This window comes from Mya arenaria, chromosome 13 (assembly GCF_026914265.1).
Source record: "Mya arenaria isolate MELC-2E11 chromosome 13, ASM2691426v1".
In the NCBI taxonomy this organism is placed as follows: Eukaryota; Metazoa; Mollusca; class Bivalvia; order Myida; family Myidae; genus Mya; species Mya arenaria.
This window is the reverse complement of record NC_069134.1, coordinates 30,331,142-30,345,299: the sequence shown is the minus strand read 5'-3', so window position 1 is coordinate 30,345,299 and position 14,158 is coordinate 30,331,142. Positions and strand designations below refer to the sequence as shown.

The 14,158-nt window shown below is 37.6% G+C and overlaps 1 protein-coding gene across 2 annotated transcripts in view; it reads right to left on the bottom strand.

Moving 5' to 3' along the window:
* The window catches only part of LOC128214082 (RB1-inducible coiled-coil protein 1-like), a 39,391-nt gene extending 26,156 nt beyond the window's left edge, over nucleotides 1-13,235 (bottom strand). For both annotated transcript variants that reach the window (XM_052920333.1, XM_052920334.1), the window contains exons 1-10: nucleotides 13,060-13,235; nucleotides 11,460-11,540; nucleotides 10,372-10,498; nucleotides 9,842-9,923; nucleotides 6,829-6,914; nucleotides 6,281-6,396; nucleotides 5,843-5,929; nucleotides 5,297-5,444; nucleotides 3,107-3,163; nucleotides 386-556 (exon numbers count right to left, since the gene is read on the bottom strand). In XM_052920333.1, coding sequence (XP_052776293.1) covers nucleotides 386-556; nucleotides 3,107-3,163; nucleotides 5,297-5,444; nucleotides 5,843-5,929; nucleotides 6,281-6,396; nucleotides 6,829-6,914; nucleotides 9,842-9,923; nucleotides 10,372-10,498; nucleotides 11,460-11,527 — 942 coding nt within the window. In that variant the 5' untranslated portion in view covers nucleotides 11,528-11,540; nucleotides 13,060-13,235. The remainder of the gene's footprint in view (nucleotides 1-385; nucleotides 557-3,106; nucleotides 3,164-5,296; nucleotides 5,445-5,842; nucleotides 5,930-6,280; nucleotides 6,397-6,828; nucleotides 6,915-9,841; nucleotides 9,924-10,371; nucleotides 10,499-11,459; nucleotides 11,541-13,059) is intronic.
* Nucleotides 13,236-14,158: the final 923 nt, after the last annotated feature.

Below are 14,158 nucleotides of genomic sequence, written 5' to 3'. Positions count from 1 at the left end.
AGCTTATTATACCATTGTTAATACATACAAACTTTATGCATTTGGCATCCGAAAGCTAAAATAACTTCAATTAAACACTTGTAAACAATATAGTTATATTTAAGTTATTCACAGCAAGAAACAATGTGCTCTTTTAACATTTAGCACCTTGTTTAATTTCTGAAGCACCCTGCCCTTTGTTCAAATATTTCACTAATAAGACAAAAGTTAACTTGCATTTGTGTATACAAGCAGCTGTTTACATGTATCATGTATTGAAATACATCAGTTCAGTTTGAAAATTAATGTTAATCATTGGTTTAAGGCAATACTTCATTTTAAATTAAACATGCATCTAAATCCATGTGAGATGATACAGTGTCGCCTTGATGGCTTATCTCTTTACCTTCGCAAGGTCAGCCTGTTCCTGTAGGATCTTCCTAGCCCCAGAGATTATCTGGTCTAGACCATAAAGACGATCTTCCAAGCCCTTTACTGCCTTCATGCTCTCATTTTCCACCTCTGCCAACATATGCTCCACCTGTTCCTTCAGTGAGTCCGCCACCTTACCATCAAGCTGAAGAGGAAACATGGATATAGAGTTTAAGGGTTTAAATTGACATTGTCCTAGTCTTTTCTATATGGAAAAACTGACATTCATTTTGCATGAACCACTCAGCATTATGCTGTCAATGTTTATTTCTTTGCTTCACTCTGATTGGAAAAGCGCGACATCATGGTAAACAATGTTTGAATATCCCCTTCACAGATGTTAATGCAGATTGCAAAATTATCTCCTTAATTTTACCTGAAATACTATTAAAAACAATTAAAACAATAAGAGAAAGATATCAATTTAAGGTTATGCGCTTCATTGAAAATTTGCGTCCACACTGCATGAACAATTTTTTTTTTGAAATACTGGTATTTAAGAATTGAATCATTTTTTTTTTTTTTGTTCATGCAGTATGGACGCAAATTTTCCAACATTGTATAACAAACTAGAAGCGCCGCAATGCGACGAAACCAGGTTTTTGTTATGGGCAATCAGAAATTATAGCCAATTAATTTGTTGTATGAGCAGGTTCAATCTGCAGCTTCATATAAGCTATATTCACACTAAGATTCATCACTATCCATCAATTCTAACTAAGTTGTTGGGCAGAAAAACATTTTTCTATTTTTAGGAACAGTGACCGTGACCCCACCTCCCAAACTAGCTCTTCACATAAGCTACCTTCGCTCTAAGTTTCATCAATATCTATCAATGCTAACTAAAGTTATTGGGCAGAAACCATATTTCTATTTTTAGTAACAGTGACCTTGACCCCACCCCCCTCAAAAGAAATTCCAAGCTTGCTCTTCACATAAGCTACTAGTACCTACACACAAAATTTCGTCAATATCTATCAATCCTAACTAAAGTTATTGGGCAGAAACCATTTTTCTATTTTTAGTAACAGTGACCTTGACCTTAGCTCCACCCCCCTCAAAAGCTATCACAAGCTAGCTCTGTACATAAGCTACCTACACACCAAATTTTATCAATATCTATCAATGCTAACTAAAGTTATTGGGCGGACACCATTTTTATATTTTTAGTAACAGTGACCTTGACCTTAGCTCCACCCCCCTCAAAAGCAATCTCAAGCTAGCTCTTTACATAAGCTACCCACACACCAAGTTTAATCAATATCTATCAATGCTATCAAAATTAATTTGGCAAAAAACATTTTTCTATTTCAAGTAACAGTGACATTGACCGTAGCCCCTCCCCACTCAAAAGCAATCCCAAGCTAGCTCTTCACATGCTACATACACACCAAGTTTCATCAATATCTGTCAATCCTAACTAAATTTATTGGGCGGAAACCATTTTTCTATTTTTAGTAATAGTGACCTTGACCTTAGCCCCTCCCCACTCAAAAGCAATCCCAAGCTAGCTCTTCACATAAGCAACTTATACACCAAGTTTCAATGCTAACTAAAGTTATTGGGCAGAAACCATTTTTTCTATTTTTAGTAACAGGCGACCTTGACCGTAGCCCCACCCCCCTCAAAAGCAATCCCAAGCTGGCTCTTCACATAAGCTACCTACACACCAAGTTTCATCAATATCGGTCAATGCTAACTAAAGTTATTGGGCAGAAACCATTTTTCTATTTTAAGTAACAGTGACCTTGACCATTTTTCTATTTTAAGTAATAGTGACCTTGACCTTAGCCCCTCCCCACTCAAAAGCAATCCCAAGCTAGCTCTTCACATAAGCTACCTACACACCAACTTTCGTCAATATCTATCAATCCTAACTAAAGTTATTGGGCAGAAACCATTTTTCTATTTTTAGTAACAGGCGACCTTGACTTTAGCCCCACCCCCCTCAAAAGCAATCCCAAGCTAGCTCTTCACATAAGCTACCTACACACCAAGTTTCATCAATATCTGTCAATGCTAACTAAAGTTATTGAACAGAAACCAATCTTTGACGCCCGCCAGCCCGCCAGCCCACCCAATGACAACCTCATTCTAATAACCCGGTTTTCGTTGAAAACCTGGTTAAAAATCCAATTTTCCACTCTATGAACTTATTCATAATTGTATTCTCATATCTATGAAATCTGCCAATTGAATGACAAAGCATGTGAATGCATTTTATCAGTTGATCTATAACTTTGCAAATATGGGCCTTGTAGAATTTGTAAATTGTTGACTCTTAGATCATAAACATTTTCTTAGGGATATTTCAATTTGTACAGTCAGGATTATGTAAAAAGTTTTTAGTCTATGTATACTTACCATACATGAAGATAAATCGGGGGGATTTAATTATCAATGAATATGTATGAAAAAGTTTTAGCATTGTGTTGGAGATCACATAGCCATTTTGGCCAAGCAGAAGTATCAAACATTAATTCCGTGTTTTTTTTTCGACAAAAACTAAAAAACATTTTTTTTTTATTTTGTTCTTCTGAGAAAGCAATTTTTTGTTACTAAGGAGAAAAAAATCCAACTTACAAAATATTGCATATTGTTGATTTTTTTTTTAATTTGCCTCCTACTGTGTGCAAAAAAAATCTGTGTTACAAAAAAAATAAAATAAAGGTTTAGCCTGAAGCCTCCTTCCTACCTGTTCAGTGGCTTTTCCGCACTGTTCCACCATGTCATGGAGGGTGTGATTTACATCCTGAAATTTTAGAATGTGACAATGACAATGTATCATCCAAATATGTTCTGTAGTAAAGAATCTTTGCTACCAGTATATAGAACCTTAAATTTGAATCAAAATATAAAATAAATACAGGCAACCGTGTGATCAGGAATTGTAGGAGCATTTTTGTAAATAGGCCAAAAAAGTAAAATGGTTTTATTAGAGTTCCATCCTTTTCAAAAACAGCAAGAGAAGGTAGACTTTATCTTTTTATAAGGCTTGATATAAGAACATTATTGTCATCATAAGGAAAAGGTGTTTAAGTAATCTTCTGTATAAAATTAACGCTTGAAAGATTTTAAACTACATATTAAAACATACACTTTATTTTTGTATTTTATTTTCATTAATATTTAAAAAATTACCAACAGACTATAACAAGAGCTGTCACAGTAATGATTGAAATGTTTTGGTGAAACATGCATGGATCACTGTTAGATTAGATTTCAATGCAATACATGGTATGCTGAGATATTAACATAAATGTGGTTCCATGCAAAATTTTAACGAGAATTTCTAAGTCTAATAATAAAGGGCCATTATTTGCAAAATACAGTTATCTAACTTGGCTTTTCAAGTAGGTTGGGTGGTTGAATACCATTGTATAAAGTCTCAATGCAATACATCAAGTAGTTGCTGAGATATTATCCTATGTGTGCTTAACATGCAAAACCTTAACCAGAATTTCGCATAATAAAGGGGCAAATATTATATATTATAAAAGATAGAGTTATCTTACATTGATTAAATAAGAAGGTTAAATAGATGGGAGCCTGTGTGTAAAGTTTCAATGCAATACATGATGTATTCGCTGAGGTATAATGGCTTAAAAGTGGTTACAAGCAAAACCTTAACCAGAATTTCTATGTCGAATAAAAAAGGGACCATTATTTTAATCTTATGAAACTGGAGTTATCTTACTTGGTTATTTAAGTAGATTTGATGGTTGAGTACCATTGTATTAAGTCTCAATGCAATCCATCAAGTAATTGCTGAGATATTAACCTATGTGTGCTTACATGCAAAACCTTAACCAGAATGTCTAAGTCAAATAATAAAGGCCCATAATTTGTATTATATTCAAAAAAGTGTTATCTGGGAATACATATCTAATGTTTCAATGCAATACATGATATATTTGCTGAGATATTGACTTAAATGTGGTTACATGCAAAACCTTAACCAGAATTTCTAAGTCGAATAATAATGGGGCAATTATTTTGCATTAAATGCAAACTAGAGTTACCTAACTTGGTTAATTAAGTAGGTTGGATGGTGACTACCATTGTATGAAGTCTCAATGCAATACCTCAAGTAGTTGCTGAGATATTAACCTATGTGTGCTTACACACAAAACCTTAACCAGAATTTCTAAGTCAAATAATAAAGGGCAATTATTTGCATTAAATTCAAACTAGAGTTATCTAACTTGGTTAATTTAGTAGGTTGGATGGTTGAGTACCATTGTATCAAGTATCAATGCAATACCTCAAGTAGTTGCTGAGATATTAACATATGTGTGCTTGCACGCAAAACCTTAACCAGAATTTCTAAGTCAAATAATAAAGGCCTATTATTTGCATTATTTCAAATAATTGTTATCTAACTTCATTAATTTAGTATGTAAGATAGTTGGGAATACATATCCAAAGTTTCAATGCAATAACTGATGTATTTACTGAGATAATGACTTAAAGGTGCTTACATGCAAAACCTTAACCAAGGAGTGACGCCAACGCCGACACTAGTGTGAGTAGTATAGCTCTCCTTATTCTTCGAATAGTCGAGCTAAAAATGGAAGGGTCGGTGCCTATTTCGTTTGCCAGGTCAGGTAACCTGAATCAAAAGCTAGTTCTTTTAGACCTAGGAGAGATTTTCAGCAGTGCAATACTTGTGTTGAAACTTTCTCCTTGGAACAAAATCACCTGTACATGTACAGAGTTAATTGCCCTTTCTTGATACGTGATATGATATACAAGTACAACAAATGGGATTTCAATACAACTATACACTACAGAATCCATATCCGCATTCATATTACCATGAAGGATTACCAAAAAAAATTCAGCAGTTTTCTTTTGACCCAAAATCCACACTCATTACACTGACCTGGGAGCTGATCCAGTCAAACAGTGTGGATCTGGACAGAGATGTTGTTACTCCCCCTGATCCGCTAGAGTTATCTGTTCCATCCTGTGAGTTTGTCAGAGCCGATAGTACTGGGATCTTCGACAGCAGATTCAGTGACTTGGACACACTGTGAAGGATTGGTAGAATTGAGAGACCAAAACATGCCACGAGTGTCAGGTTCTCCTAAGATTTTTCAGCTGGAGGTCCTGAGACACTTTTGCTTGACAATTATGTTTTCTGCGTTTTGTGTCAGAGAAATCCCCGGATATACAAAACTACAATGGCCAAACATAAAGGCAATAGCCATACCCCTGTTCACAGAGATTATGGAGTCTAAAATGGTGTTAAAAATAAGAGAAAGGAATCACCTATCTTTGATAATATAAGGAAAGAAATACAGCACAAATTAAGTTTCAACAACATAATTAGTCCATTTTAGAAAAACTTGATGTAATTGTTATAAAAGAATTGCATTCATCCATGAAAATCACATCAAAGCATATTTAGTGTGAATCAGATAATTACCTAGCAATAAGATCTCTGTATGACTCCCGACATTCTAGGTACTGCTGGAAAGACTCATTGAATGTTTCCCATCGCTGACGAAGCTCACTGCAAGTATACAAGACCATTTAAGTTTGCATGCATTTTTTTCATGGATTTTCACATTGGCAACAGTCACGTTTTGAGGAGATAACAGTTGGCTACTTAATGCACATAATTATCATAGTACAAACATGCGGGGGAATTTGGAGTGGCCTGAAAGGGCAGGTGGCTATTTAAAACAGGTTGCCCTTCAACCAGGTTTGACTGTAGTGAAAACCTGGCTATGCCTTGCTGTTGTATTTACTAGGGGATAAAGAACAAATTTGTGGGGTTTTCTGGTAAGAGAAAAGAGTATAAGAAGGGTCTTAAATTGAGTTGGTTCATGCAGAAAGAGCTTGTTAAAGAGTGAATTTTTACCCTGTCACATCTTCTAGGTTAGCAACAACTGCTGCCCAGCCTTGCTGTTGTAGATGCTGGTCATGGATGAGTTTCTCACAGGCTCCTAGCTCCTCCCCATCCACTTCTTGAAATTGCTGTAATACACAAAAAAAGCTTTTTATTTGGGCTTTGATTTTGGTGTATCAAGTATTCGCACCATCTTGAAACTTCACTATGTGGTCACATCTCAGAAAACCCAACATATATTTTCCTTTCTAAAAATGAAAAGGTTTGGAATTCAAGTTGGTTATATTTTTTGCATGTGAAAGTTTGAAATAGATACCTCTGGCTATGTGAATAATTGTAATTCGACACTACTAGACGAAGAACAACTGAAATACTATATTACTATTTAATTTTGACAAAAAATGCAACTACAGCCAAGTACATGTATGATATTATTTGACACTATTTAACTAAAATCCAATGCATATCTTAGACTGATGATTGACCCTGATTTTCTAAACAAATATAATCATGCCATTCATGTTATAAATGCATTATCAAAAGTTATAAAACAGTATTACCAGTGCCAGCTGTGTCCGGGACACCACTGTCTCATAGGCTGGTGGCATCAGGAGAGACCCTTCCACCTGGGCTTGTAGGTCAATGTCTGAAATGAAATCATACATGTAGCTATGAGCTTCAAGATGTTTGGAATTGTATACACCAGTAGATTCATAATTTGTTTTGCATCCTGAATCCTATACTCATTGTGTTCCCTGAGGATCTGTTATTTTTAAACATGTGCATCAGCAAGCTTCATTAGCAGGGGTTCTCAAGTTCAGGATTGATCCAGAAAACAGGATTGAGGGCGTTTAGCTTCAGACTTTTGCACTATTGTAAAGAGTATTTTCATCCTAGGACATTTGCATACAAAATAGTAGAAAGAACCTTGAAATGAATACAAATGACATTGGAAACAATTATAAAAGTGGTCTAAGCCTCTATACCGATTTGGGGCATAAATCCCTCATACTCAAACAGACTTTTTGGCAATTTTTTTAGGATTTATGACATTCTCTATGGTGCTCTTAATGCCAGCTTACCTGAGCCAACTACCACCTTACCTAAGGCATAGCCAAATCTGGTGGAAAGCAGGATGACACTCTCTATGGTGCTCTTAATGCCAGCTTACCTGAGCCAACTACCACCTTATCTAAGGCATGACCAACTCTGGTGGAAAGCAGGATGACACTCTCTATGGTGCTCTTAATGCCAGCTTACCTGAGCCAACTACCACCTTATCTAAGGCATAGCCAACTTTGGGGGAAAGCAGGATGACACTCTCTATGGTGCTCTTAATGCCAGCTTACCTGAGCCAACAACCACCTTACCTAAGGCATAGCCAACTCTGGTGGAAAGCAGAATGACACTCTCTATGGTGCTTACCTGAGCCATAGATGACATAAGAGGGAAAGCAGGATGGCACTCTCTATGGTGCTTACCTGAGCCATAGATGACATAAGGGGGAAAGCAGGATGGCACCTCTATGGTGCTTACCTGAGCCATAGATGACATAAGGGGGAAAGCAGGATGGCACTCTCTATGGTGCTTACCTGAGCCATAGATGACATAAGGGGGAAAGCAGAATGACACTCTCTATGGTGCTTACCTGAGCCATAGATGACATAAGGGGGAAAGCAGGATGGCACTCTCTATGGTGCTTACCTTAGCCATAGATGACATAAAGAGGAAAGCAGGATGGCACTCTCTATGGTGCTTACCTGAGCCATAGATGACATAAGGGGGAAAGCAGGATGGCACTCTCTATGGTGCTTACCTGAGCCATAGATGACATAAGGGGGAAAGCAGGACGGCACTCTCTATGGTGCTTACCTGAGCCATAGATGACATTAGGGGGAAAGCAGGACGGCACTCTCTATGGTGCTTACCTGAGCCATAGCTGACACTGGGGAGGAACAGGATGGCACTCCCTATAATGCTTACCTGAGCCATAGTTGACACTGTGGAAAGGCGGGATGGCACTGTATGGTGCTTACCTGAGCCATAGTTGACACTTTGGGAAGGCGTGATGGCACTATATGGTGCTTACCTGAGCCATAGTTGACACTGTGGGAAGGTGTGATGGCACTATATGGTGCTTACCGGAGCCACAGTTGACACTGTGGGAAGGCGGGATGGCACTCTATGGTGCTTACCGGAGCCATAGCTGACACTGTGGGAAGGCAGGATGGCACTCCCTATGGTGCTTACCTGAGCCATAGCTGACACTGTGGGAAGGCGGGATGGCACTCCCTATAATGCTTACCTGAGCCATAGTTGACACTGTGGGAAGGCGGGATGGCACTCTATGGTGCTTACCTGAGCCATAGTTGACACTCTGGGAAGGCGGGGTGGCACTCTATGGTGCTTACCTGAGCCATAGCTGACACTGTGGGAAGGCAGGATGGCACTCCCTATGATGCTTACCTGAGCCATAGCTGACACTGTGGGAAGGCAGGATGGCACTCCCTATGGTGCTTACCTGAGCCATAGTTGACACTCTGGGAAGGCGGGATGGCACTCTATGGTGCTTACCTGAGCCATAGCTGACACTGTGGGAAGGTGGGAAGGCACTCTATGGTGCTTACCTGAGCCATAGCTAACACTGTGGGAAGATGGGATGGCACTCCCTATAATGCTTACCTGAGCCATAGCTGACACTGTGGGAAGGCAGGATAGCACTCCCTATGGTGCTTACCTGAGCCATAGCTGACACTGTGGGAAGGCAGGATGGCACTCCCTATGGTGCTTACCTGAGCCATAGCTGACACTGTGGGAAGGCAGGATAGCACTCCCTATGGTGCTTACCTGAGCCATAGCTGACACTGTGGGAAGGCAGAATGGCACTCCCTATGGTGCTTACCTGAGCCATAGCTGACACTGTGGGAAGGCGGGATGGCACTCCCTATAATGCTTACCTGAGCATAGCTGACACTGTGGGAAGGTGGGATGGCACTCCTTATGATGCTTACCTGAGCCATAGCTGACACTGTGGGAAGGCGGGATGGCACTCCTTATGATGCTTACCTGAGCCATAGCTGACACTGTGGGAAGGCGGGATGGCACTCCCTATGATGCTTACCTGAGCCATATCTGACACTGTGGGAAGGCGGGATGGCACTCCCTATGATGCTTACCTGAGCCAAAGCTGACACTGTGGGAAGGCGGGATGGCACTCCCTATGATGCTTACCTGAGCCATAGCTGACACTGTGGGAAGGCGGGATGGCACTCCCTATGATGCTTACCTGAGCCATAGCTGACACTGTGGGAAGGCGGGATGGCACTCCCTATGATGCTTACCTGAGCCATAGCTGACACTGTGGGAAGGCGGGATGGCACTCCCTATGATGCTTACCTGAGCCATAGCTGACACTGTGGGAAGGCAGGATGGCACTCCCTATGATGCTTACCTGAGCCATAGCTGACACTGTGGGAAGGCGGGATGGCACTCTATGGTGCTTACCTGAGCCATAGTTGACACTGGGGAAAAGCCGCATTGTGCTCTTTATTATGCTTACTTTATGATGCTTACCTGAGCCATAGTTGACACTGGGGGAAGGTGGGATGGCACTCTCTATGGTACTTTTACTGAACAGGAAGATAGGGTTGGTGTCCTGAAATTCAGCATATTAGTTTTGCTACAATCAGATATTTGATATGATGTTACATGCAAAAGACAACAAGATGATAGCAGTGGTCTCCAGTCTATTTGTTCACAGATTGTGTGTATAAATTGCTTCTTTGACAAAAAACAATAAGGGCTTTTAAAACAGCAAAGTGCATGAAAATGCATTAAAGGTGAGGCAATATTTCTCATGTAAACATGTCTTATAATAAATGCACGAAATGATACATGCAAGTAGTTTTATTAATTTAATAAAATCGAGCTTATTGTATTATTAAGCAGATATTCATCACAGTGTTTGTGCTTAGTCCCAAAGGCAAATTTTGTAAAAATTGTAAGTCTCTCCTTTGTTTAATATGAAAGAGTCTAGAAGGAAAAGTGTGAGTTCAGGGAATGCTAAATGTTAGTAAGTGAGAATTCTGTTTATATATATATACCGTGCCAGCATGGTACTTCCCGACCACAGCGCTTGGGTCGAGACTTTCTCCTCCACTGATCAACAACACCTGTTTATCTTCGGCAATACGACACCCACGGGCGATGACATTTTGAAGACTTATGACCCTGTGAAACATTAAGACAAAGCATTTGTTTTATGATTAATTCAATCATTAAATTTATACCTGTTTTTCAGACCTTACAAAATAACTTGGCAAAAGACAACACAACAAGCCCGGAAATATAAAATTCAAATTAAGAACAAACCTGTCTAACATTTTACCAGTGCAGAGCTTGAAGGCTTGTGTTTATTTCAAACCACTTTACTATGTACCTGAACAGCAATAGATCATGATGTTTTACAGCAGATTATTAGGAATTAAAATGGGAAATGTCTTGTTTTAATTTATGGGTATAATGTTCTGATGATTTTGACTTTACAAAATTCTCTGATGTTACAGGCTTACACTTTAAATGACCAGCTGGATAGTAGCAGTAGTTTTATTCAAGCAATGGCAATATTTCATATTACAACAGTACATGTTACATCAATACAACCAATATCACAGATTGCATCTGCATTATAATAAGAATCATATTGATTATATCACAGAAAGTTAGCATAAATCAAATCATACTACTAAAATATATATTGCTTCATATATTAATGATAATGATTTATAATTGAGTAAAAAAATGCTGACAATTGCACAGGATAACCCGTTAAGTTTTGCACAAGTGCAAGAGCCTATTTCCAAAGTGGTCCAGATTTATTGTATTTAAGGTGTCACTACATTTTATTTAGTGCACTGATTTAATCAAAGTTCATATTAACTGAACTCAGATATGTTAACTTTTAATATTACATTCACAAATGTGTACTATTATCAGTATTACACAATCATAAAATATCTACAACATGTCAGTTACCTGGTATGATAAAAAAATAATATAAAAAGATAGCGAATGAAATTGGTAGATTAAGATTAAATGTATCAAATTGACATTCAGGTAGACTGACTTTCAGTTTAACAATCAGGACTATTTGTCAAAATGAAGTAGTTTTAATAAGATCATTATAGTTTACCGCTCCATGGCAAGGTTCATGTCAAATGTCATCATCGTCCCCGTGTCAACATGGAATACATACAGCATCTTTGCACTTCAGCTGAAAAAATGAATATGTTTGCAAATTTCAATACATTGTCAACTAAAATTTGAAGATCCTACGAGTCAAGCCAAGACTGATTAATTGTTGGGTACTATATACAACCTTTGACCAATTACAATCCTACTCCCAGATACAAGTTACAACAGTATAATGGTTAGCGACCCCTTTTCGGTCCGAAATGGAGGTTTTTCCTATGTTACTTTTGACACAAGATAGCTTTTACGATAAAACTTTACACTCAGACAGGTTGGCTCTTCTGACAAAAACTGTGTAATATGTTTTTAAATATATCTAAGGATTCCTAATATCCCCATGTGTAAAGTACCCCTATAATTTCGCTAAAATAAGCACCCTACTGTACCAGTTATTCACCCACCCCATAAATTCGCTGTTCTTATGATGTTTTTCATAAAATTTCTCTCTAAACTATATCTTCAAACATTTTTATTTTATTTGACAAGTCTAGCGACTGTTTAAAACTACAATTGATCAATAAATATAATATGTTAACTATTACATACTGTTTATGTATGTTTAAAATGATACAACACCTACTCTGTAAGCCACCTCTTTGCAGAAAATTAAAAAAGCTACCGGGATTCCTTCTTAAAACATGACCTACATTATGTATGCTTTATATTTATAGACTTCCGAAAAGGGAGAACGCATGTCCCTACAAAAATGTAATGATTAATTCAAATTTGAGTTGCTTCCTTTAGACGAATTTTTTTCACCATTTTCAGGTTTTACCATTTGCTTTTTCGAAAATTGAACGTAAAATACAGCAATTTATGGTATTTGTATAATTTAACACCGGTTTTATACTTTAAAATGACAAATCAATAATGTCTGCTGATAGTGCAAGGTATAATGAAAATTAAAAAATCCTTACAGGGCGCGCGTGATGACGTCATCCCCGCGTGCAACTTACAAGGTCAGAAGTGTACACAATGTTTATTTGGGTCGAATTCCACATACTACTTACATTTGAACGCAAAAAACCCCAGCTGATATCTGTCAAAATGCTGCTGCAATGAAACGCCAGACTGATTTGTGTAAAATATATCGTTTTGACTGGTTTTAATTGGGTGGGCGAAAGTGGTACGGGCAAATAATAGGTCGCTAACCAGTATGTATTTACAACAGTTAACATTGGCTATGACCAACATTCTATAAGCAGAAGTACTTAAGTAAATCTTTTATTCAATAGTTATTACAGGATATATACATGTTGAGGAATTATTAGTTATAATTTAATTAAAAGTTAGTAAAGAAAACAATAAATCCTGAAATCTCTCAAATATGGTTATGCCTTATTTTAATCTTACTGTATAATCTTATCAGATAAGCAATATAGGCTCCACCTTTCCAAATACAATAAAAAAAACTGTCTATCGAGACTAATCACATCACCAAATTATGAGTGATTTATTTTTTTCAAAGCCATACTGGTATAACATAATATAAACACAGAACACTGATCTGGTCACTGTGACTAGGTCAGTGTGATACTGACCTATTTTCAGTTAGGAGGGTGTCAATTTATTCCAAAATATGCTGCTTTCTTTAGTCGAAAATCGAGCTAAATCGAGACTTAAACATATTTTAATGATGAAAATGATTCTTTCCAAAAGAAAAACGTAAAAATGTTAATATCTGCTCATGATTTCACCACTTCTAGTTTGTTTATTATCTTCGTCATTTAATCGACTTCGTCAAAACGTCTCCTTACAAAACGGTCACTGGAAAATCGGTTATGTTACGAGGCATTTTCCGTGTAATTTTTAGAAAAAATTCAAGTCGCAATATTTACAATACAACATAGATCTTAAGTTAATTTTCTAAAAAAAACAACGGTGAATGCGTGTTTTTCATCTACTAATAAAATAAAAACGCGTAATATTTATAAATGCGACAAATCAATGACTCTCGAAAACTACAGCTGTAGCTATACATTTACAGCTGTAATTCTTTTTCTCATTGTTGTTGATAGAAGTACTTTTGAGCCATATGCATGTCTGCATGTACTATCGAAGCAGTATTGTGCTTACGGCTTTTCACAGATGATGTATGCGGCATTTTCTTCACATAGATACAATGTAATCCTCCCACAAATATCCACTGGGCCACCATAGGAAAGCGTATTTTTGACTGCTTCCTGTCTGTTACTGGCCTAGTGCCCAGTTTTGGTACATCTAGCCACTGGACACCAACATCAGACACCTTGTACCTCATCATCCGTTGCACCGAATTAGAAGAAAGTGTTGCGATCTAAATGACAAGAAGGGCGGCACTTACTTATCTTGCAATCTCGAATCACTGTTTGGTGTAACGCCCTGCTCACTGCATGCCCGTGTTAGCTCCTGATATTTCGGACCCATATTATGAACTATATTAGCCTTGTTAATTAAGTTTAATTACAAAATAAATCGTTTAAGGAACTTCCTTCTTTAGAATAGTTTTTGCATACACACATTGCAGTTTTTGCGTATTACATAAATATTTCATACCAAAAGCTGCTGCTGACAGTTGATTTCGTGAGTATTGACATCAATGATTAGAAAACGTTTTTTTTCTTTTTTAAAAACAGAAAAAAAAACACAAAACCTTCCACA